The 26,106-nt window shown below is 35.2% G+C and overlaps 2 protein-coding genes across 10 annotated transcripts in view; one reads left to right on the top strand and one right to left on the bottom strand.

Moving 5' to 3' along the window:
* The window catches only part of IMMP1L (inner mitochondrial membrane peptidase subunit 1), an 82,243-nt gene extending 75,220 nt beyond the window's left edge, over positions 1-7,023 (bottom strand). For 2 of the 7 annotated variants that reach the window (XM_078433347.2, XM_078433348.2), the window contains exon 1: positions 6,934-6,986. The gene's annotated coding sequence lies outside the window, so the exon portion shown is untranslated. Of the gene's footprint in view, positions 1-3,192; positions 3,216-5,557; positions 5,668-6,933 lie in introns of those variants that run through there. The other 5 variants (XM_078433346.1, XM_078433349.1, XM_078433351.1 and 2 more) reach the window with 5 other exon arrangements.
* Positions 7,024-7,124: 101 nt separating this feature from the next.
* The window catches only part of ELP4 (elongator acetyltransferase complex subunit 4), a 247,679-nt gene continuing 228,697 nt past the window's right edge, over positions 7,125-26,106 (top strand). For 2 of the 3 annotated variants that reach the window (XR_013550168.2, XM_078433345.2), the window contains exons 1-2: positions 7,125-7,391; positions 15,048-15,083. Coding sequence is in view for 2 of the 3 variants with exons in the window: in XM_078433345.2 (XP_078289471.1) it covers positions 7,169-7,391; positions 15,048-15,083 (259 nt within the window). In the remaining variant the exon portion in view is untranslated. The remainder of the gene's footprint in view (positions 7,392-15,047; positions 15,084-26,106) is intronic. The other variant, XM_078433344.2, reaches the window with a different exon arrangement.

The following is a 26,106-nucleotide window of genomic DNA, read 5'->3' as shown; positions in this document are numbered from 1 at the left end:
GATCTCTATTAATATGGTTTACCTTCATAGTCACAGTTGTAATATGAACCCTAAGTCTCAAAAAGCCACTGAGGTATCCATTTCAGTCATAAGATGCTAGTTGCTTACCATGACCATTAAGTTTTCTGATATACCTTAAATAGGTTGCTACAGTTTTAGAACTGCACTCGAAGACTTCTCAGAATACCAACTTGTTGGAACCCTTGTGAAAATGGTCCTACTATGTGGCAACAAAAGTGATATTGCTTATGGAAACCTCAGATTGAAATTTTATACAGCTAATTTCATATTAAAGAAGTTTTAGGGTTACAATAAAATTGAGAGAAAAGTACAGAAATTTTCCATATACTCTTGACTCCACACATGTACAGCCTCCCCTATTATCAATATTAGTCACCAGAAAATAGCACATTTTTTTACCAAGGATGAACCTATATTGAGATATTATAATCACCCAAAGTCCACAGCTGATCTTAGGATTCACGTTTGGTACTGTACATTTCTATGGGTTTGGACAAAAGTATAGTGACATATCCAACAATTATATGGAACATTTTCACTAAAAATCCCCTATGCTCTGTTTATTCATCTTTCCCCACCAAACACTTCTGACAACCACTGATCTTTTTATGGTCTCCACAGTTTTGCTTTTCCAGAATTTCATAGAGTTGGACTAGGTATGTAGCTTTTTCAAATTGGTTTCTTTCACTTAGTAATTTGCATTTAAGGTTCCTCCATGTCTTTTCATAGCTTGATAGCTCATTTGTTTTTACCACTGAATAATATTCCATCGTCCAGAATTTTATTCATCCATTCACTTAATAAAGGACATCTTGGTTGCTTCTAAGTTTTGGCAATTATGAATAAAGCTGCTATAAACAAACATCTATGTGCAAGTATGTATGTGGCTATTTTCAACTCCTTTGGATAAATGCCTAGGTGAATGACTGTTGGAGCATATGGTAAGAGCATGTTCAGTTTTGTAAGAAATCTCCAAATTATCTTCCAAAGTGGCTGTACAATTTTGATTTTCATCAGCAATGTATAAGAGTTCCTGTTGCTCCACATTCTCATCAGCACTTGGTGTTGTCAGTGTTTCAGATTTTGGCCACTTTAGTAGGTATGCACTAATATCTCAATGTTGCTTAAATTTCCATTTCTCTGATGACATATGATGTGAAGCATCCTTTCATTTGCTTTTTGTCATTTGTATGTCTTCTTTGGTCAAGTGTATCATAAGGCTTTTGGCCCATTTTTAAATCTGGTTGTTTACTATGGAGTTTTTTTTAAAGAGTTTATATATTCTGGATAACAATATTTTATCAGGTATATCATTTGCAAATATTTTCTTGAGTATGTAGCTTTTCTTCTCATTCCCTTGACATTGTCTCTCAAAGAGCAAGAGCTTTTAATTTTAATGAACTCAAGGTAATCAATTCCTTCTTTCATGGATATCTTTGGTTTCACATCTAAAAAAGTATCATATACCCAAGATTGTCTAGTTTTCTCCTATGTTATCTTCTAGGAGTTCTATAGTTTTGCATTTTATGTTTAGATACGTGATCCAGTAGAGTTAATTTTTGTGAAGGATGTAAGGTCTGTGCCTAGATTCTAATTTTTCTTTGCCATTTATATGTTCTTCCAGCATCATCTGTTGAAAAGACTATCTTTGCTTCATTATATTACCCTCGCTCATTTGTCAAAGATCAGTTGATTGTAGTTATGTGAGTTTATTTCTGGGTACTCTATTCTGTTCCACTGATCTGTCTATTCTTTTGCCAATTCCACACTGTCTTAATTAGCGTGACTTTGTAGTAAATCTTGAAGTCATGTGGTTTCAGTCCTCCAATTTTGCTATTTGTGTTTGCTATTTTTGGTCTTTTGCCTCTTCATAAGAACTTTAAAATCAGTTTGTCAATATTCATAAAGTAATTTGCTGGGATTTTAATTTGGATTGCATTGAATCTAGAGATTAATTTGGGAAGAACCGACACCTTGACCTTGAGTTTCATACCCATTAACATGGAATATCTATTTTTTTTTTTGGTTTTTCTTCAATTTTATTCATCAAAGTTTTGTAGTTCTCCTCTTATAGATCTTATAAATATCTTTTTCAGATTTATGCCTAAGTACTTAATTTTTTTGGCTACTAATGTAAATTAGATTGTGTTTTCAATTTCCAATTCCACTCATTCATTGTTGGTATATAGGAGCTGATTTCATTTTGACAGCAAGGAGAGATGGCTTTAATGAGAATGTGTAGGTTGAAGTGAGATTTAAAGGATAAGTAGAAATTAACTAGTGGCCTTTAGGAGGAAGAAAACTTGTGGAGTACAGGAGAATGAATAAATGCTAGAGTAGAGAGAGTAAGGAAGTTTACAGAATGATGTGCCTAAAGAGGCAAGTAGAGGGAACTACATGCAAGTGCTTAGTATTGTTTTTATATTATCAGATTTCTATTTAGAAAGGATTAGGATAGCTCTTGAATAAAGAATACACTGCAGGTGAACCATGATGAGGGCTATATGTCCCAGAATGGATTAGAAAGCTATGAAGAAGTAAACTCCATAGGTCTTGGCAATGTAATGGATACGGCAGAATGATGCTTGAAAGAGGACCTGAGTGGGGCACCTGGGTGGCTCAGTCAGTTAAGCGTCAGACTCTGATTTCGGCTCAGGTCATGATCTCACAGCTTGTGAGTTCGAGCCCTGCATGGGGCTCTTCACTGACATTGAGGAGTTTGCTTGGGATTCCCTCCCTTTCTCTCTGTCTCTCTGCCCCTTCCCTGCTTGCACTTTATCTCTCTCTCAAAATAAATATTCAAAAAAAAAAAAAAAAAAAAAAGAGGACCAGAGTGTAAGTGAGGTTACTTGTCTTAGGCAACTAATTCTGTAAATGGTCCTATCATTTATGGAGATACAAAACACAAGAGAAAATTCATTCTTGGGCATTATGAGTTTGAGGTCCCACTAAGATTTTCAAGAAACAGGTAAAGTAAATACCTGAATTTATACTTCTGGAAGTCAGAGAAGCGTTCTGGACTATTTATGTTAATCATTGATATATAAATGGTAACTGAAGTCCTGGGACTGGATAAAAGTAAGAATATGGAATAAAAAGTCAAAATGGTCTTAAGGATTGCAAGATTTAATGGCAGAAAGGAGGGAAAAGAGCTTCTTTTCTTTTACACACCTTAGCCATCGAATTGTCCCCCCTCCTTTCAAAAACTGATCCTTCTCCTATGCTATGATTTCCATTCCTTGTATTTCATTCAGGTCCTTTGCTTTATCAGTTGTCTAGAATTATCTTCCAGTGCCTATTTTCTTTCTCTCTTTAACAAAACTCCTCCCTTAAACCTTTGTCATCTCCCTCTATCCCCCTTCATAGGAAAGCTTTCTAAAATATAAAATGGTCTACTTTTACAGAATATTCATTTGCCATTCAATTCTAAATATAATTATTTTACTTTTAATTTTACTACTCCATCAAATCTTCCTTTAACAAAATCTGAGAAACATTATTACTAAATCAAATAAACACTTCCCAACTCTTACTTTACTTTCTGTTCCTCTGCCCACTTTTTATTTATTTATTTTACATTTTTTTTTAATTTATTTTTGAGAGGCAGAGAGAGACAGAGTGTGAGCAGGGGAGGGTCAGAGAGAGAGGGAGACACAGAATCTGAAACAGGCTCCAGGCTCTGAGCTGTCAGCACAGAGCCTGACATGGGGCTTGAACCCACGAACCGTGAGATCATGACCTGAGCCGAAGTTGGACACCCAACCAACTGAGCCACTCAGGCGCCCCAACTGCCCACTTTTTAAATGTTCACGTACCCCAAAGTTTATTCTTGGTTCTTTTTTCTTCTCATCTTAAAGTATATATTTCCTTGGTGACTTTATCCATTCCCTTGAGGTAAACTCCCAACATGTGCTAATTAATTTCAAATCTATATGTTTCATCTAGAGATCCCTCTGTCACATAACCCACGGTGTATTGGACATCTCTAGTTGGATACTACAAGGGTACCTCCAATTAAACATATTCAAAACAGGGGCATCTGGGTTGCTCAGTAGGTTAAGCATCTGACTTCGGCTCAGGTCATGATCTCACCATTCCTGAGTTCAAGCCCCGCGTCGGGCTCTGTGCTGACAGCTCAGAGCCTGGGGCCTGTTTCATTCAGATTCTGTGTCTCACTCTCTGTCTCTGCACCCACCCCCCTCGTACTCTGTCTCTCTCTCTCAAAAATAAGCAAACATTAAAAAATTTTTAAACATATTCAAAACAGATTTTAAAAACTCATTTTATTATCTCCCATTCTGTACAACTAACACGAGAAGTACAAAATTCTGCTGTTTTCCTTTATTCTTGATCCTCTGTTATTGACAAACCCGTTCAAAGCAGAAACCTGTTAGTCATCTTTGATTCCTCCTGTCAACTTTCCTTGGTCATATCAATTCTACTCCTCATAGTAATCTCTAATTCATTTCATGTTTTTTATCCCAATCGATTCTCTTCTAGTATACTCTTAGCCAAAACACAATGAAATATGATCATCATGCTAACACTTTACTTAAAATTTTTAAGTGATTTCCCATTTCCCATTATTTTTACAAAAAATAAGAACCACAACCTTAAAAAAAAAAATCAATTAGACCTTTGTCTAACTTCTCCAGTCTCTTCTTAGCACTCTGTATAAATCATGAGAACTAACCTGCACAGAAGCAATGGGTGCAGATTTATTGAAGAAAGTCTCTGCATTCTCTGTAATGGCTTTCATTGTCTATAATGCCCTTATCTCTTACACATCCTTCATCCACACAGGTTAAACTTCCTTTTCAGTAGAAACTTCTCACAGCCCCCCTCTCTCAGTCCAAGTTAGGTAACCTGCATTTGTCCTCCAAGGATTTATAATATACTTTACTATCCTATTTACCCACTTTCCTCCCACAACTCAAGGAGAAAAGAAACTATTCTTTCTCCTACAACCTGAATGCTTAGCATACTGCCTTGGATTTAGTATGTGCTCAATAAACAATTGTTAATTATTAAGTTGTTATTAATCATTATTAACACAACACCTAAACATATTCTTTTAACTCTTCCCTTCCACAAATACCTCATTTATTCCAATGTTTTATACACAACTCTACATACTGGTAAATTCAAGATTTTGCTTTGAGGGCAAAAGTTTTGTCTTCATCAAAAAAAAATTAAGACAGATTAATTTATTCTATGATCATGTTATATGAAAGATACAGCCTCATTTCAAGAATGGCTTTGTGTGCATATATACGGCATGCTTTCCTAATTATAAAGTTGAAAAACAATTCTTCATTTCTAGTAATAAGATAAAGCATCATACCATTGCCTTTAAAAAACTAAAGGGTGAAGTAAATGGAGTAGAAAATAAGGGAATATGTAGTAAAGAAGCCCATAAACATTCAATATTAGTAGTATTTCAAAGTTTTCAGAGCAGCAAAAATATCCAAGAAGTTTCCATTTGATATTAGACTGCTTTGTCCCTTTTGTTTTGGCCTTCTTAGTACTTATTCACCACAGGAAAATATTAGCGCCAATTGTCCAATGTGTTCACTTCAACTGCTATGCTGTTTTCTACATGTTAATCTTGTATCCCCAAATGAGAACATTTTTACTTCAATAGGCCTAAAATGACATATTAGGTCTAAGCAGAAAGCAAGCACTCAACAGCTATTTATTGAATAATTTAGATTACAAATATATACTGATGAAAGAGTCTAAATGAAAGCATCTAAACCTTGATCAAGCTTTCCAGCTGATATATTGTTAAAGAGTAAGGTGGTTTGTTTTGTAGTCTTAACATTTTACTTTAAAAACAAAAACAAAACCCACCAGCCACTATTTCACAATACTAACTGCAATTTATCAAACAGAACAGGCCAAAAAGTTTTAACAAGTCACTGCGATTTAAGACAATCCTATGGCAAGAATTTCAGTGAGGTTGGATATATTTTTAAAGTATCATAGATCACTGTCAAAACCAATAATCTAGTAATGCAGGCATGATTTGGGAGTCTATTTTAGTTTAGTCATTTGTCAATCGTGAATACCTTAAAAATCACTCCTCTAACCAGCTCAGTTTTGAGAAAAGTTTTAAATCCAAAGACACATCTCTAAATCACATCTTTTTTCAGCACATAAAATTCTAATAAAAAAGCTCTCAATTCAGAGTTCACAAATCACTAGAAAAAGAAAGTACATACACATCCAATACTCACCAGGTGTTTTTTTTTGGGGGGGGGGGGGCGGGGGAAGAGACTTAAAGTATTTTCTGTTATTTGCAGCTGCCTTAACAGCAAATGACAATTAAATGTGTGAACAAGGTTGTCAGAGTAACACTTGTCATTCACACTACTTATGGAAACGCGCCCCAAGACTTCCAGAAGCACTAATTAAAATTAACGAAAGCTTCTCACGGGGACTTGTCAGAGAAGTACATTTTGTCATTTGTTGTTTGAAACAGGAACACCAAATCGCCTCAAAGCTCAAGAGTTTTCCCCTTAAGGTCTAAATCCAACCCACCTCCCTGGCATCGGCACTGATGAACTGAGCCCAGATGCTGAGCAAGCAATTCATTAAGAGTTCCAATTCCAATTTCTTCAATATAACACAACCATCCCAAGAAAGAAAAAAAAAAGAAAGAAAAAGGAAAAAAACAATCCTGATGTTAAAGGCGGTATGAATTTTCTTTCAGAAATCAGAAGAGAAAGAGGCGAGGGAAAATATCTTTTCTCTTTACCACGGAGCGGTGAAAGGTGCAATTTCCCACTGGTAGTTTCTAGATATATCGCTCCTCTACTAGCCTTTTCTTTAACTCAGAGAGAATACTCAAAACGAGAAAAATTTTGAACAAGACCCACCTCCATCCCCAAAGAACCAAGGTAGACTCACCCAGGACTCAGGTGGTCCTTTCTCACCTGGGCCCCAGAAAAGTCCGCCGTCCCCACGTAGAGCTCACTTTTCAGCAATCCTCCTTGCGATTGGTTGACTGGAAAGAGAACTCTCAATCCTATTGGCCACGAGAGCCGTAATACTGGGCAAGGAGGCGGGAGTTTGGGACTGGCTCTGACAGGCCCGCTGCTTGAGTTCCCAGAGTTCCTATTGGGTCAACGCGGGAAGCTCCAAGATGGCGGCAGCGGCGACCTGCGGCACCGGCGCTGGGAGTACTGGATCTATGGTGGCGGCAGGCGGCAAGAACAACGTCACCAGTTTCCAGAGGAGGGGTCCTAGAGCCAGCGGTTCTGACAGCAGCTATTCTCGACTGGTGTCCATCGCGGGCACACGACCGTCGGTACGGAATGGACAGCTGCTGGTATCAACTGGGCTCCCAGCCCTGGACCAGCTCTTAGGTCGGTTCAGAACGGAGATTTGGGTTTAGGGAGGGCACCTGCCGGGGAAGCCGCCCTAACCTCACGTCTCTCTCTCCCCCTCAGCCTTCGGACGTGGAGAGGATAGTCCGGTCTGATAGTGACGGAGGGGAGGAAGGGTTACACTGAGACTTCTAAATGCTGTTACTGCTCCCACTTTCTACTGTGGTTCTGGCCCACCAACCTTTTTTAGGTTACGACGGGATCCCTACATGTTTTTTGTTTGTTTGTTTTCTTGAAATGCTGCCTAATAAGGGGGAATCATTAATACTTGGGGACGGTTTGGCCTTCATCTCTAGGATCCCCTCCTGGCCTCCGATTGCACCCTTCTGTCAACCCCAGGTAGTTCGTGGTTTGGCCTAACCTACAAAAGTTTGTATCATTGTGAGAGATGAGCTTCATTTGAAAATGCTGGGGAAAAAAAAAAAAAGTAACTTCCCTTCTTTCACCGCCAGGCTGCTTATCTCCTGGTTCTGAATCTTTAAACAAACTCGACTGGCTTTTAAGGGAATGGATGTTAAAGGCTTATGTGGATTCAAAGGAGTTAAATCCTGTTGTTGATATTGACGGTCATACTAGTGTCTGCGTTAAATATATGTATATAAATTTTTGTTAATTTTTTTCCCTATATATTTTGCCTCCCAGAGTTAAACTCCAAAGATACGTTTAAGGTTAATTCATATTTTAATGAGAAAAATCCAGTTCTTAGGTCTTCCTGTAAAATCTGTAATTTTTCATGAGAAGCCTACTGAAGAGTAGCTTGTTTCATAACTATTATGTTGCAGAGATTGACCACATTAGATTGGTAGGACAGAGCTGCTGTGTTAAGAGCTTGTAAATTAGTTAATACCTGTTAGAATGTTTCTTCATTAAAATTGGTCTATGTTTATATTTCATAACTTCTATATAGTATGTGATATGTGTCAGTTAAATCTTGTACACTTTCATAAAATATTATAAATGACGTTGCTGGTTCTTGTACTTCACTTGACATTTCTCTATTTTTTACCCTTCAAGGTACACTTTTCAGGTAGGTTTAGTGCAAAGGAAATTGACAAGGCAAGCAAACTGTGAGAAAGAGTGTGGCTTCTTGTCTCTGTTATTTCACGTCCTTAACTGGATCCTGGTTATTTCTACATAAATTTAAGTATTTTCACTTAATTGTTTTAAGTCCGTTGCCTTCCTCAATTTCATGGTACTAAAAACAAATGATTCAAAATATCTAGTTAGCAAATATTTATCTCACCTTTTTCCCTGGTGAATTTTACCTGGTGTTGTCCTATATTTGAACTGAAAGCTTGAAAGCTGTTCTTAGTCCTTGCCTTTTTTTTTTTTTTTTTTTTTAATTCAGTGGAGATCTGTAACTTCATTCACTTGATCCTGAAGCTATTCAAACAAAAAGGTCACATTTCTGACATTATACCTTCAGTTTCTCATTAGAATAACAAAATGCCTAGCACAGTTCCTGGCATATAGTTGATTCTCATTAAGGTCTTGACTGAAAGAAAAATAATGCGTTAAAAAAAAAAAAAAAACCTGGACAAGAGATTCTGAAACATGTAGGTTGAGTTATGTGTTTGAGCTCTAAAAACAGACACAAATACAGTGATGTGAACAGAGTCATAAAACTAGAGACCGTCTATCTAGGCTGATCTTTGGGCTTCAAATTTAGTGTTCACTATGCTACAGCTGTCTCAAATTTTTGAGAACTCTTAAGTGGCTTTAAGCATTCATCAAACCTAAGACTAATGATTTAAGTATGTGTCTTAAAGCACCCACCAAAAAGTTAACCCAAAGCACCTTCCTTATGTGTTTCTACAATGATATAAACTTGAACTATAATTTAAAAATCTTCCAGATTTGCTTGAGGGAGACCCTAGTATTTGACTGTAATAAGCTTATGCTGAAAATTGGTGTTCATTAAGATAATTGAAATAGGTATCAGTTTTTGGATATTTTGAAATATATTTTGCATGTATACAGTTAATTCTCAAAGAGCACAGAAGTTGAAGAGGTTGTTATTATAGAAGTTAGTACATTTGGAATAATAAATATGTCTAGAAGTATTTTAGTTGTTAACTTCTTAATGGCGTTTTTGTATTTTGATTTTTTTATTTTGTATAGCTCTGTAGAGCAAATCCATTACATTTGTTTTACATTAAAATATTATTTGGAAGTGAAACATTTGGCTGCTTATGTGTATACACATAAATATAAGTAATTAGATTATATTGTTATTCTAAAATATTATTTGACTCAGATTGTGACAAGCCTAATATAACCGTATTGTGACAAAATATAATGATAGTAGGATGTTATGATACCAGAATGGTGAAACTGTGCTATAACATTGTATTTATTGCCTAAATGTATTTTGTGGTTACTGTGTAACAAGTAAATATTGTATTGTCACTGCCATGCAGTGCAGTGATTTTTACTACTGCCACTGTGATGTCAATGTAATTTTAAGCATAGATGCAAAATATATTTAAATGTATATTTGAATATATTACACAGGCAAATTGAATGTTGGTCTTTTGAACATACGCTGATATTTCTATTCATATTCCCAAGTGCTTTATAAATTTGAGGATTCCCCGTATCAACATCTTTTAAATGTGATCTAATCATATTAAATACTTTTGTTATGACAACTTAAATTTTGTTAGATATTGACATACATTTTCCAACTTGGCCACATTGAAATTTTTTCAAATTCTAAGATTTCCTAACCCAGGCTCCCAGCCTTGCCTTTCCAGGACATTTATGTTGTTATACGAGGACACTATATGTAAATATTTCATTTTTCTTCTTCTGAAGATTGCCAAAAAGTTTACAGTAGGTGAAGGATTCTGGCAGGATTTCTTTTTTTCTAGAATAAAAAATATAGCTCATCCTAGGATCATATTGTCTAACCTGGAGGAATTTTCCCCAATCCCATCCTTCAAAAGGATACTTGAAGAAAGAGTGATTTCCCAGGTTTGACTGGCTTAAAATTTATGTGCTGTTTGGAACTTACTTAGTTTTGACAGTCAAGTGAATAGAAGATAGGGATTTGGGATAAATAATAGTTCAGGAAGAACACTCCAAAGAAGCCTGATGGTTGCTGCCATTTTCAACACTAATGTCAAAAAGTAAAAATACTGGTGGGCTTATTTCCTTTGCACCACAGTGTCTTAATATAGAGTGTGAAATGTACTTTGAGTTTGGACTGTATATTAAAAATAATCCTGGTTATGATAGTTTAGCAACTGATACCTGTACATTTAAGGGAAATGTAGCTTATTCCTTTGTATTGTTATATAAAATTGTTTCATATAATTTAAACTACAGAACCATTCTCATTGTTAGTAGCTTTTTCTATTTTGTTTCCCATATTTGCCCAGCTAATAGTTTTGATAATCAAGAATTGTCAGGATATTTACTACCTCCTAGTGACAGATGAAAAAGTTGAATTGTTAACAAAATAAACTGCAATTTAATTTGAGGTATGGCATTAAGTAGTTAAGGACATTGCTATGAACCAAGGAAAGAATATGAACTTTTTGTGCATTGTATTTTCCCTAAAATGACCTTCTATGATTTTATACAAAACTATTCCTTTATAGAAGATACTAGAAAGAACTGATATAAATCGTTGTCTTTCCTGACTTTTCGTTCTGTTCCCTTTTACTTCCTGTAACTGAAAAAGGAGATGTCTTTGTAAGATTTCACTTCTGGGCCTTCTTGTCCCAATATATTAATTTGACCTTGCTTACCCAGAATTTATAGCTTAATTAGAGATTTGTTTTGGGAAGTGTATGGGGATTGAATTTTCTACCTTTAAAATCATTTTCTGGGGTCCCTGGCGAGCTCAGTTGGTAGAGCATGTGACTTTTGATCTCAGGGTTGTGAGTTCAAGCCCCACATTGGACATGGAGCCTACTTAAAAAAAAAAAAAAAAAATTGTAGGAGTGCCTGGGTGGCTCAGTCGGTTAAGCATAGACTCTTGATTTCTGCTCAGGTCTTGATCTCAAGGTTGGTGGGATTGAGCCCTGCATGGGGCTTCGCACTGTCAGAGCCTGCTTGGAATTCTCTCTTCCTACTACTCCCCCACACATGCACATGCCCTCAAAATAAATAGACATTTAAAAAAGAAAAGTTATAAAAATTAAAATTTTAAATCATTTGCTAATTATTCACATGAATAAAAAACAATTTAAAAATCATAAAATTTCAAGATAATTGTCAAGATCTTAAATTTTCTGGTAATGTTTTCTAAAGTATTAGATTTTTTCCTAGTTTTAAGACAAAATGCTGTGTCATTTTTAAAATTTAAAACCTTGAAATTAACACTGTAAAAGAATCCTCAAGCTTTCAAACTCATTATCTTACATGTTAATAAACTATTCTACCTGTATTTTTAGTAGGCTGGAAATACATAAGTAAAACCAAGAGTTTATTTGCTTAGTGACTTCAATGTGATGATTGCTCTGAGATCTGATTAAAAGAGAGAGGAGGCAATGAACAAGACCATTTCACTCCTTATGTTTCATCACAGAAATAAGATGATTGCTTCCTTCCTGTTACTTACCTGTCAAACATTTTAGTGAACTATTGGGAAAAGATAGTCTGTTTTAATTGGGAACTATTAATGTGAAATCTGTGTTCCTTTTCAAATAAAATTACTAATGGATATTTGCATTTAAACATATAGTAAAACGAGCTTTGGTTCAATGTAGCATGTCAAGATAGCCTGTCATGGTTGGTTGCTTAAGCTTTGGATTTTTTGATGAAGGCATAGCTACAAACTTGCTCAAACTTATGTCAGAACCTCAGTGTATCAAGTGAGGTATATCAAAATACCTTATATAAACAGGTATTTTAGGGAAATGTAAGGTCTTGTCACACTGAAATTTGGAAGAACAGAGGAACATTGCTGCTATATGTGTGTGTATGTCCATATCAAATCCTTTCACCTCATACACACACAATAAAAGTTTGAATTTTAAAACAGTAATAAGGTGGCTTCATCTTATTACCCATAACCAACCTTCAAAATGACCAAACTTTACCTGAGCCCTCCAAATTTGAATCTAGTAAATTTACATAATAGAACCCTTTAGAAAAAAAAAATTACCTTTTTAAAACAACTTTTTTTTTTAATTTTAGAGAGACAGAACGTGAGTTGGGGAGAGAAGCAGAGAGAGAGAGAGAGAGAAAATCTTGAGCAGGACCCACGCCCATGGTGGAGCCCAATGCAGGGCTCAATCTCAGGATCCTGAGGTCATGACTTGAGCCGAAATCCAGAGTTGGATGCTTAACCGACTAAGCCACCCAGGGGCCCCAAAACTTCCTTTTTGTAAGAGAATTTCTGATACTGTATTAAGATAATTGGTTAAAGTCATTAAAATGTCCTCATTTTATGTTGTTTTAAGTAATGTTCAAAATTTCCAAACATAGAATTTTAATATACATGAGATTTTAAGATTTAATTGGGTGGCATTTGCTGAATTGTCAGAAACAGTGGATTACTTGAATCATTCTTACAGAAAATTGCCTTCTTAGCATACACTCATTTGTGATGCTTTGTATAATGCTTTGCTTAACTAATTCATCAATGGGAAGTATTCTTACTAAGTCTTATTACTATAGTGATCACTATCACATAATGAGAAATCTTTAATGATTTGTTTTAATTAGAAAATAATGGCCAGAATGGTAACAGCTATTGCTGAATACCTCTCTGAGCCAGACACTTGAGAACTAGGTATCACTTCATTTACTCAGGAAACTATTCCTTGATCTGTTCTTATCACACTGTGAATAACATTCACACACAAAAAAAATCTTTAATTCTATAACTATTCCAGTTGTATACCTTACATAAATTCTTACTTTGAGGCTACATGAATGTAGACCCAGGGATGTTTAGGTTAGAAACCTAAATCTTTCCTATAAGAAATAAGTTATGGAAAGAAAAGCAGCTAACTTTTATAGTATCTCCTCTAGACTAGACTGCAGTCTGCTATATCCATCTATTCATCTTAAATATACACACAATGATGATTAGTATACAAATGCTTGTTTTTTCATGTACGGGAAAGTACAGAAATAAGCAATTAGAAAGTAAAATGCTCCACATGGATCAAAACATCAGTGGTAGTCTAGATGTAGCACAAACTTTGTAAAAGTAAACATTGAGCCTAATCTTAGAGAAGATCTTTTGTTTCTCCGATCCTTCATGGTTGTTAACCTGTATATTTCAATTTACGTGAAACTTTTATTTGGAACAACATTTGAAGTTATCCTATGTAGTCTGGTGTGACTTCAAATGCTGTCATGAAAGAACATATCTAAATGTGAAATTAAAATATAGATTTAGTCTATAACAAATCCTTCTAAACATAAAAATGTATAGATTACTACTTCTTTTTAAAATCTTCTTCTCTAACAACTTGAAATGTTCTACCTATAGTCATCAAGTCACCAAAGTCACCAAGTGTTGCATTGTATCATATGTTCATGTATTTGACCAAATTTCACATTCGTTGAAACATAACATTTATGCATATTTGCAAGGTCAAAATGTAAACACTATCAAGGGAACTTTTCATACTAAGTTTTTCTATATAATGTTTGCCACTACAAAATTTGTTGGGGGAAGAGTTCTTTATTGGTATTCTGTTTCTTTCCCAGTTTTATGCACCAAAACCGAAAAACACATGTAGGATTGACTTCAATTGTCCACCAGTTTTGACTAGTTTCTTTTTTAATTACTTGAAATATATTTCATTCTTTGAAATACACATTTTATTCTTTGTAAGTGAATTTGCTAGTATAATTTGTAACATTAATTGCAAATAGTGATACTTTTACAAATATTTTTACCAATGTTTCACAAGATATTTGTACTCAAATGTCTTTTTACTGTAGTTCTAGTCTCCTAAAATTTGATTTTAAATTGATTTTTAATGAAATCCCTATTTAAGTTCTATGCTCAGGATCATATTACCCTAATTCAGATATTCAAAACAACATTTCCTTCAAGTATTAAAAATGTATTTTATGATTGTGACCTTTTTGTTTGAAATACAAAAGTATTGTTCATTTTAAATTCTAAATGTATTTAAGAGTATGCACAGTCTTTGCGTATATTATTCATAATGAAAAAAATTAGCTTAATTATCAGGGTTATTTTCCCCCAAGGCTTACTAAATGTGAGGGTAAATAATAAAGTGGAATTTCTATTATAATAACCTTTCTTTTTTATGTTGTACTTCTGTAGTATTAAGTTACTGTGAACATTTAGGTCTCGGCTATTGAGTTAATTTATTAACAAGTGCTAAATATAACATTACTGGAACATGTAACTGCAGTTATATTGAATGCTACATGGTCCAATCACTGGAGAAAGGAGGATAGTACAGTATATTATGAAAGTAATTGTAATGTGTAGTGTGTAATTACATATAATATGTAATTATTTCATAATAGTACCTTAAGCAAAGTATTGCAAAGGTAATTAAAATGTTGTTCTCATCTGCAATTTTAAAGTTACTGAAGTAGCAGTTCTTGATAAAGCTTAACTTTTATGCTAAAGATAATGTGTATAAAAACGTAGCTAGATTAATTTTCTTTGTTTTGTTTCACTTCCAGGTGGAGGTTTGGCCGTCGGAACAGTTCTTCTAATTGGTTAGTATGGCATACACACTTTGTTCTTCCTAATCAGAGTTTTCTGTTGTGCATAATGATTTTATGGGTTTGCCTATTCTGATATTAAATATATCACTTTCTATAAGAATTAAGGTAAATTAGAGAGGAAATGCCTTAAGTTTTAATTTAAATTCAAATGTTGATCTGAACTTGAAATAAATGAAGCAAGTATATCTGAAAATATAGCTCTTATAATTTAAAAATGTTCACAGTGCATTGTCCTCCATTTTTTTAAAAAAAAGCTAAGATCATTGCCAATTGTTTTTTTGTTTTGTTTTGTTTTGTTTTGTTTTGGAGAATCTCTGTATTTGTATTTACAGTGGAATTAAAACAGTTGATTAGTTTGAGAAGTTGATGTACCAATAAGTCCATTGTATATATATCATACATTTTTATCATTTTCTTCTTATTGAAAGAAAAGTAACAGACCAATAAATCATATTTTGTTCATCTTTAAGCACCAATGGTTCTTATTTAATTATACATACATAATCCCATTTGCCTTATTGTTTAGTTTAGATCATAGAATCTTGGAATTGAAATAAACCTTGGCAGTTACGTAGTCAAAGCTCCCATCTAGCTACAAATCACTTTTCCATCTAGACACAAATCACTTTTCCATCATCCTTGACAGTAGCAAACACCATTTGAATATAGATTATATAGTTTAAAGGGCTCATTACTTCACAAAAGAATGCATTCTTTTTTTTTTCAATATATGAAATTTATTGTCAAATTGGTTTCCATACAACACCCAGTGCTCATCCCAAAAGATACCCTCTTCCATGCCCATCCCCCACCCTCCCCCCCTCCCACCCCCCATCAACCCTCAGTTTGTTCTCAGTTTTTAAGAGTCTCTTATGCTTTGGCTCTCTCCCACTCTAACCTCTTTTTTTTTTTTTTTTCCTACCCCTCCCCCATGGGTTTCTGTTAAGTTTCTCAGGATCCACATAAGAGTGAAAACATATGGTATCTGTCTTTCTCTGTATGGCTTATTTCACTTAGCATCACACTCTCCAGTTCCATCCATGTTGCTACAAAGGGCCATATTTCATTCTTTCTCATTGCCACGTAGTACTCCATTGTGTATATAAACCACAATTTCTTTATTCATTCATCAGTTGATGGACATTTAGGCTCTTTCCATAATTTGGCTATTGTTGAGAGTGCTGCTATAAACATTGGGGTACAAGTGCCCCTATGCATCAGTACTCCTGTATCCCTTGGATAAATTCCTAGCAGTGCTATTGCTGGGTCATAGGGTAGGTCTATTTTTAATTTTCTGAGGAACCTCCACACTGTTTTCCAGAGCGGCTGCACCAATTTGCATTCCCACCAACAGTGTAAGAGGGTTCCCATTTCTCCACATCCTCTCCAGCATCTATAGTCTTCTGATTTGTTCATTTTGGCCACTCTGGCGTGAGGTGATATCTGAGTGTGGTTTTGATTTGTATTTCCCTGATGAGGAGCGACGTTGAGCATCTTTTAATGTGCCTGTTGGCCATCCGGTTGTCTTCTTTAGAGAAGTGTCTATTCATGTTTTCTGCCTATTTCTTCACCGGGTTATTTGTTTTTCGGGTGTGGAGTTTGGTGAGCTCTTTATAGATTTTGGATACTAGCGCTTTGTCTGATATGTCATTTGCAAATATCTTTTCCCATTCCGTTGGTTGCCTTTTAGTTCTGTTGGTTGTTTCCTTTGCTGTGCAGAAGCTTTTTATCTCAAAAGAATACATTCTTGTTGAAAATGCTATAATGTTTTAGAAAGTTCTTCATATTAATGTTGAACCCGTATAATTTAACAGATTTGTTGTTCCTAATTTTGTCCTCTGGCATAATACAGAATTAATTTATGTACTTTTTCATGTGACACTCTTAAAATACTTGAAAGTAACTATTTTATCGCCTCAGATCTTCTCTCAATGAAATAGACAGTTTCTTAATCTGCTTTTTATGTGTTGTAGTTTTCATTCCTCAGTCTCCTGGTATGTTCTTTTGTCGCACCTTTCAGTCAGCACCATCTCTTCAACTATGCTCAGAACTGAATACAATATTCCAAATTTAGTGTGACCTATATTCAGCACATTGAGACTATCAAATGTGATAATCCAGATAGAATTATTATTTCTAGGCCCAATAAAGTTGCTTTATATTCATTGACTTCTCTTAAGGTAGCAATGAAATGTGTTAAGTATTTTAGAAAACTCTGCTCCAGGAATGACTCAAAATGCAAAATGGTTGTGGGGCGCCTGGGTGGCTCAGTCGGTTAAACATCCGACTTTGGCTCAGGTCATGATCTTGCAGTTCACAAGTTCAAGCCCCACGTCAGGCTCTGTGCTGACAGCTCAGAGCCTGGAGCCTGCTTCAAATTCTGTCTCCCTCTGTCTCTGCCCTTCCCCTGTTCGTGCTGTATCTCTGTCTGTCTGTCTCTCTCTCAAAAATAAATAAACATTAAGCAATTTAAAAAAAAAAAAAGACAAAACAGTGGTGTGTAAAATTTGCTACATACATAAGCATTTCTCTAATAAATGAAGCTCAATCTGGAAAACTCAAAAGAGATTTGTAGTATATCTTACTCCCCATCTCTGCTGGATAATTGAAAAGTAGTAATAATAATAGTGGAGCTGCCCTTTATTTAAGTCTCACTCTGGGTAATGTATTGTGGTAAATGTTTTATACACAATTTTTCCCTTAATATAACAATCTTATACTACATGTAATCCATATTATCCCCATTTTATATTTTAAGAAATAAGATTCAGAGGAGTGAAGTAACTTTCCCATTATCACATAGTTAGTGAGAGAACTAGGATTCGAAATCTGGTATGACTGAAAAGTTCATATTTTTTGTAACCGTGCTATGTAGCTTTTTTAATGCTTCATTTAATGATCACAAACACTAAAATAGGAGTTTTATGCCTTTTTTTAGAATAAAGTATTAAATAGTTAAAGAAAGCCTACATTTGTGTGGGCTTTTTCTTTTAGTAAATTTTCAAATTTCTAAACTTGAAAGAGTCCTTCTTTAATTATTCACAATAAGGATACAGGTTGCAGCCGTGCCAAAATTCTTTGTTTTAAGAGAACAAGTTGGTGGTTGCCAGAAGAGAGAATGGTGGGGAGATGAGTAAAATGGGTGAATGGGAGTGGGAGGTACAGGCATCTGGTTATGGAATGCATACATCACAAGGATGAAAGGCAGAGCATAAAGATTCCAGTCGATGGTATTATAATAGTGTTATATGATGAGAGATCATAACCATACTTCTGGTGAACATAGCATAAGGTATAGAGTTGTCGAATCACTATATTGTATTCCTTGAAACTAATGTAACATTGTGTGTCAACTAAACTTCAATTAAAAATATAGTAAAATAAAATTTTTTAAAAAAGAAAAAACTCTTATTTTACATTATCAGCATTTCTTCATGCCAGTCTGAAGTTTTGTGTCCATCATAATAAAACAATATACAGAGAATATTATTTAAGATTTGTTTCAGATATGCAATATTTGTTAAAAATTGGCCTGTATAGTTACAGCTTATTGCTATCTAAAATATATTAATTTTTAAAGTTTTTTAAGTTTACTTATTTTGAGAGAGAGAGAGTAGGGGAGGGGCAGAGAGAGAATGAGAAAGAGAGAATCCCAAGCAGGCTCTGCACTGCCAGATCATGACCTGAGCTGAGATCAAGAATCAGTTGCTTAACCAACTGAACCACCCAGGTGCCCCTAAAATATATTAATTTTTAAAAATCATACCATTGAGTCATTTTGGTCCTGTGTTCAGTCATCATATTTAACACAACCATTAGTTTCCATGCAGCTCTTGGTGATAAAATATTTGCCAGTTTCTTACCAGCCATTTACTTTGATCACTACAATAGAATTTTCTGGACATTTACCTAGTGCCAAGTCTCTGAATAATATATAACATTTAAGAAAAAGTTAAGTAAAATATGTTCTATAAAATATTTGTGTCACCCATCAGTTTTTAAGGACTTAGGGTACAGAATTATTCCTAACAGTAGATGTAAGAGGGAGAAATAGCCTGTAATTGAGAATTTCTAGAAATGGTGATGTCAGTCTCATTTTTAAAAACTTATCTTTTAGTTAAGAATTGTTGAAGGATTTTATGGAAAAAATAATTCACAGTTTTAATATCAATAAATAAATACATAAAATACAAAAGGATATCTAGAGAAAATTAGGTTGTCCTTTCAGTTGTTCATCCCCATACCCAGAGACAATACTGTCCTAGTATCTTCCCCAAATATTTTTACTTAAGAAATAAACATGGGAGCACTCTGCTTTTTCCATTTAACACATCTTAGAAATCAGTCCATGTGCATTCATATGCCTCATTCTTCTAACAACTGTGTAAGATTTCATTATATGGATGTGCCATAATTTATTTAAATAATTCCCTATTGATGAATTTAAGTTCCATTTTTCTATTGCTAACAATGCTATTGTACATAATCTTGTATATAAGCTTTGCATACATATGTAAATATCTGTAGACTTGGACACCTGGGTGGCTCAGTTGGTTAAGCGTCCAACTCTTGCTTTCGGCTCAGGTCGTGATCCCAGGGTCATTAGATCAAGCCCCATGTCCAGCTCTGTGTTGAGCGTAGAGCCTGCTTGATATTCTCTCTCTCTCCCTCTGTACCTCTCTCCTGCTCATGCTCTCTGTCTCTAAAATAAAATTTAAAAAAATATTTTGAAAAATATCTGTAGAATGAATTCTAAGATATAGAGTTGCTTAGTTGTTAAGCATGTTAAATTGTATTAGGTATTATGAGCATGTTAATTAGCATATTATTAGCATTGTATTAGATATTAATAGATTGCTCTCCCAAGAGATTATATCATCTTTTACTTCAGTCAGTCAGCAGTTATACGAATACACCAGTGAGTTTACCCTCACCCTGACAACACTGTATCTTATCAAACATTTAAATTTTTACCAGTCCAAACAAGTGAAAAGTAAAGAATGACATTTCATCATTTGGGCCTCAGACTTTTCTCTTTAATAACTAAAAATCTGGGAAGTTATTATAATAGTTTTTAAAATATACAACTGAAATTTATTTATTTATTTAAAAAAATTTTTTTATGTTTGTTTTTGAGAGACAGAGTTGAGTTGGGGAGGGGCAGAGAGACAGACACACAAAATCCAAAGCAGGCTCCAGGCTCTGAGCTGTCAGCACAGAACCTGATGCGGGGCTCAAACCCACAAACTGTGAGATCGTGACCTGACCTGAAGTTGGACACTTAACCAATTGAGCCACCCAAGTGCCCCTAAAATGTGCAACTAAATTTTAATTCTTTGCTCCAGTGGAAGTATCTGGATATGATATGATACTAGGAATCCAGTGATTATTTATGATTTATTCAGTGAACGTTCATTGAACACACAGGTATATGCTAGATATTGGGGTTATATATATAAATAAAATACTCACTTCCCTTACAGAACTTTGCACCTGTGGAGGAGACATATGTAAAGCAAATAATTACAATATAATAAGTTAAATACCATAATAGATGTGTCTATTATTATTACATTTTAACATTGGTTGTAGCTAGAACAGGGGACTGCTATTGATTTTTATATATTGATCTTATCACCGGCAACTTTTTTTTTTATTTTTATTTTTTAATTTACATCCAAATTAGCATATAGTACAACAATGATTTCAGGAGTAGATTCCTTAAGTTTTGAATAGTTTATAGATTCACTTGTGTATTATAATTGGCCAATCATCTTCTGCAAATATTGATAATGTTATTTCATAACAGATTTTGGTATCTGTTTTGGTATCTGGAAGTGGGTGCTTCCATAACAAATACCAAAAAATATGGGAGTGGCTTTGGGACCAGGTAGTAGGCAAAAGCTGGAAGGATTTTGAGGAGCACATTAGAGAGATCCTAAATTGCCATGAACAGATTGTTAGTAGAAATATTATACTCTAATGACAGTGAGAGTGAAAAGGAACTGAAGACCATGTTACTGAAAGCCAGAAGATGGGGAATCCTTGTTATATAGTGGCAGAAAGCATAGTGACATTGTTGTCTGCAGTTATATGGGAACAGAACACATACATGCCTAATGAACTTGATCTAGCAAAGGAGATTTTTTTTATCAAAGTAATAAGGAAAAACTCAGACAAGAATAACTAAAGCATAGTAACATTAAAAAAAAAGTCTATTTCTGATGAAATATCAGTTCGCCAATGTTTTTATTATACTTGGTATTCAATAACTGTTTGTTGAATAATGATTAAATAAAAGAATGTGATAAGACACAGGCCTTACCTTTATAGTCTGGTTTTTCCGTAAAGCTAATATTTTGAATCTTCTTAGTATTATTTATGCTCTACTATCAATTTCTATGTGTCGAAGATTTTTGAAAATATGTATAACTGTGGGAAACTTAGTTTCATCATCTATTAGCTTGTTTTCTTTAGAAAACCTTAAAGCAAAATTTGGAAACATTTTCACATTTTTTTTTTTAATTTTAACGTTTATTTATTTATTTATTTTTTTTTTTCAACGTTTCTTATTTATTTTTGGGACAGAGAGAGACAGAGCATGAACGGGGGAGGGGCAGAGAGAGAGGGAGACACAGAATCGGAAGCAGGCTCCAGGCTCCGAGCCATCAGCCCAGAGCCTGACGCGGGGCTCGAACTCACGGACCGCGAGATCGTGACCTGGCTGAAGTCGGACGCTTAACTGACTGCGCCACCCAGGCGCCCCTTAACGTTTATTTATTTTTGAGACAGAGAGAGACAGAGCATGAACAGGGGAGGGGAAGAGAGAGAGGGAGACACAGAATCTGAAACAGGCTCCAGGCTCTGAGCGGTCAGCACAGAGCCCGACGCGGGGCTCGAACTCACGGACCGTGAGATCATGACCTGAGCCGAAGTCGGACGGCTAACCGACGGAGCCACCCAGGCACCCCACATTTTCACATTTTTGAAAGATTAGATTAGAAGAAGGAGTTTTATATACTAGGTTCTCTACTTTTCTTCATTGCCAAGTCAATACAACTTTTACAGTGAATGAAATTTGCCTTAAAAAAATGGATGAATAGTTCTAAATATAAACCAATTATGGAGATTTAAGGTTAGTGGTTGGTAGCATAGGATATTACTATGTTGCTCATCACTCAAATATTTTTTTTTAATTCCAGAAGTTGAAGAACATTAAAGCATGAATATGTTTGCATTAATAGTTTATCACTTATAGATTGTCAATTTTTAAACCATTTCTCTTCAAATAGATTACTCACATACTAAGGCATGTGCATAAGTGTGTGCGTGAGTATGGGCCTGCAGAGCAGCGTGTTTATAATTTCAGTAGCAATGCAACTATGAAAACTAGAGCTTATGAGCGCTGCCAGAGACCCAGAGTAGGTCTACTTTAGACCTTCCAAATACAGTTAACTAAATAAATATGAATTTATAACAGACCATTCTCAATTGAATGAGTACGGGCCCCCTACATTTATTTAGAAAATCAAAGATTTTTCCTAAAATATGTTTCATTCTTTAGTACTGGACTGGGTTTTGAGATGTTTTATATTTAAATGCTTTCTGGCAGTCTGGTACAAGGGTAAAATTGGGACATCTTAAAAGTATCAAAAGTGAAGGAATGGCATAAATATTTAGAGTTTTTATAGCTTCTTTTAAAATAAAGGATCTTGATCTGTTTGCAGAGATATTGAGCATCAAAGAGATTTAGTGGAAGTTGCCAGTCATTAAAATACAAGTTATGTGACATTTATGAGCCCATTATTTTTAAATTAATCTCTTATGTTAATTATATCATTTTAGGAGCCTGCTTCAGATTCTGTGTCTCCTTCTCTCTCCCCCTCCCTCTCTCCCTCTCTCTCTCTCTCTTTCAAAAATAAATAAACATTAAAAAAATTAGAATCTTCCACTCTCTTCACAATTTTAACTTGTTATTAATTCATGTAATATCAAAAACAAAGCACTCTCCATATACTTTTCACAAGATATTATAATACTTTCTTGTCAATTGCCTTCAACCTTTTTGAAATTGCTGAGCTATATTTTTTCTTCTACACCATGTAATGAATTCTGAGCATTTTCCTTATTATGCACGAGTTGGCAAACTGCAGCCTGTGGGCCAGTGACCTATCTATAAATAAAGTTTTATTGGAACACTACCATGCTTAATGATTTGTACATTGTCAATGGCTGTTCCTGTCGTCACAAAGCAGAGTTGAGTAGTTTCAACAGAGACTGTATGGTTCACAAGCCTGAAATACTTATTTTCTGACTTTTTAAGAAAAAGCTTGCTAATATCTGTTTTTGTAGTATATTTTGTATTTTTCTTAATTTATTTTATATTAGTATAACTTGTCAAAAGACTAAAATAAGACAAACTGGTATCCATGCAGTTCTTTAGTAAGACCTGACCTTTTGTACTGAAGCATCTAAGCACCTACGCTGTGTTTAGCACTGCTAGGCAGTATAAACCTTGGGTTTTACCCTTTCTGAACTTAAACTAGATATTGGTTACACATGGAATAAATGAGAACAGTACATATATAATATATAGATGTTTTTGCAGACATAAGAGATATGGAAAGACTTAAATTGAATCAAACTATGGGTAGAAATTGAGGGGAGAGGGAGGGAGAAAAGTACTCATATGGAAGCCCATATTACCAAATGCACAAAAGTAGATATCAACATAGTATGCTTATGTAGTAAAGAAGTGAAAGCTCTTCTAAAGCAGAAAGTTTATATTGAGGATTAGTCAAAGGGAAAGTTTGGCCTCCTGGGTCTCTTGCCTCAACTACCTACTTGTAGAATTCAGATTGTAAAACCTCAGAACCTTATACCAGCTTCTCAAACTGCACCGTGCAGAGATGAGGCTGTTCACTTTTCATCCACCACAGGACTTCTGGGATTTTTGTTTGTTTAACTTTATGGCTGGCTAAATCTCTCATGCTTTACCTCCTTGTTATCTTTGGTCATTGTCCAAGATGTAAGCTGTTCCAATGATCTTTTCTGTTGCTTTTATCTCCATAATACTCTTTTTTGCTCTGTAGATTCAAGTTCCTACTATTCTTATCCCTTCTAAATCTTTCCCCTGTATAATACCTATTTCATATAAAATAAGCTCTAATATCTTAAAATACTATCATTGAATATTTTATTGAATTATTTACCATTTATTATGGATTTACTGTGTGCTCAGTATCATGCTAAGCCCTTGACGTGTATTTTATCATTTACTTTCACAACAATCAAATGAGATGTCTATATTTTAGAGGAGAGTGAGATTTTGAGAGAGCAAAGTAACTTTTCCAAGGTCACACACTTAGTAGCTAAGATTTGCAGGCAGGTTTCTCTGACATTAAATCATCATTTTACACTAAAACCTGATGATTCATCTTAATTATTTTCCAGAGTGAGATTTATACCTTTGGCTTTTCTGCCTTTTATATCATCTCACTCCTGCCATATATGGACTTCTTAGTTATTTCCTTCCTGATCTCCAGCCCTCAGTGAGCTTTCGGCATTCACCAGCAAACTTTTGTATCTCTCATCACCTCTTTTTCATTCTCAATAACCTCAGTGATCTTTTAAAACCTCATACTCAAACAACAAACATTACTACTTTCTCCCTCATATTCTGGGATAACTTGCAGTATTTCACATGAAAGAAAATGGTCTCTTCAGATGACAACTCCCCCAACTTCCCACTGTCAAGCTTCAGTACCCACACATGGGAGAATGTCTCCTGTTTGAGAGTCATCCTTTCACCTGGACACTAGAGCTTTCCTCCTTCCACCTTACCAAGGAATGGCAATATCAGTTTTCTCTTCTTTCCTTAACTTCTCCCTCCTTTTTGGTTCTTTCCTGTGTGTACTTAAACCTGCTCAAATCTGTTTTCAAGCCTCATTTAAAAGAAAAAGAGGAGGGGCGCCTGGGTGGCGCAGTCGGTTAAGCGTCCGACTTCAGCCAGGTCACGATCTCGCGGTCCGTGAGTTCGAGCCCCGCGTCAGGCTCTGGGCTGATGGCTCGGAGCCTGGAGCCTGTTTCCGATTCTGTGTCTCCCTCTCTCTCTGCCCCTCCCCTGTTCATGCTGTTCATGCTCGGTCTCTCTCTGTCCCAAAAATAAATAAAAAACGTTGAAAAAAAAAATTAAAAAAAAAAAAAAAAAAAAAGAAAAAGAGGAGGGGGAATTCTTCCTTAACCCCACTCCTCCAACTATCCCTTTTTCTCTTCCTTTTATAGGAATCTATACATTTTCATGATATTTAAGTCATTCCTCAGTTTATTTAAGGAAGTAGCACATCACTGAAACTGCCTTAGCCAGAGATATTAGTGGCCTTCTCATGGCTAAACCCGAGGAATACTTCTCAGCTCAGCAATTGATGTGGTGAGTCACCCTTTTTTTAATGTTTATTTATTTTTGAGAGAGAGATTGACAGAGCATGCATCCATGCAAACAAGGAAGGGGAAGAGGTAAAGGGAGACAGAGAATCCCAAGCTGGCTCTACGCTGTTAGCACAGAGCCCAATGTGGCTCGAACCTATGAAACGTGAGATCATGACCTGAGCCAAAATCAAGAATAGGATGCTCAACTGACTGAGCCACCCAGGCATCTCAAGTCACTTTTTTCTTGAAGTACTCTCTTCCTTTAGATCTGTTATAACATTTTGTTCTAGATTTCCTTCTACCTTTCTGCTTTTATTTTTTTAGACTCCTTTGGCTCAACTTAAAATATTAGTATCCTCTTCCCTCTTCTGGTGCTACGTACTCTTCCTGGGAGGTCTCAGTTCCTGCCATAACTAGAATGACCAGGGGTGGAAAAAACTCATTTTATGAAATCTGTAGACATTGATGCATACATAGGATCAACAGAGAAATGCAGAGATCATATTCAACTCCCTTTCAACATTTTCTCTTGAATATCTCTCAAAATCAATGTGTCCAGAGCTGAACTTCCCTTATCTCCAAATTC

Source organism: Panthera onca, chromosome D1 (genome assembly GCF_046562875.1).
Source record: "Panthera onca isolate mPanOnc1 chromosome D1, mPanOnc1 haplotype 2, whole genome shotgun sequence".
NCBI classification, from domain to species: Eukaryota; Metazoa; Chordata; class Mammalia; order Carnivora; family Felidae; genus Panthera; species Panthera onca.
Note: the sequence above shows the minus strand (reverse complement) of the source record. Positions and strands in the feature narration are given on the sequence as shown.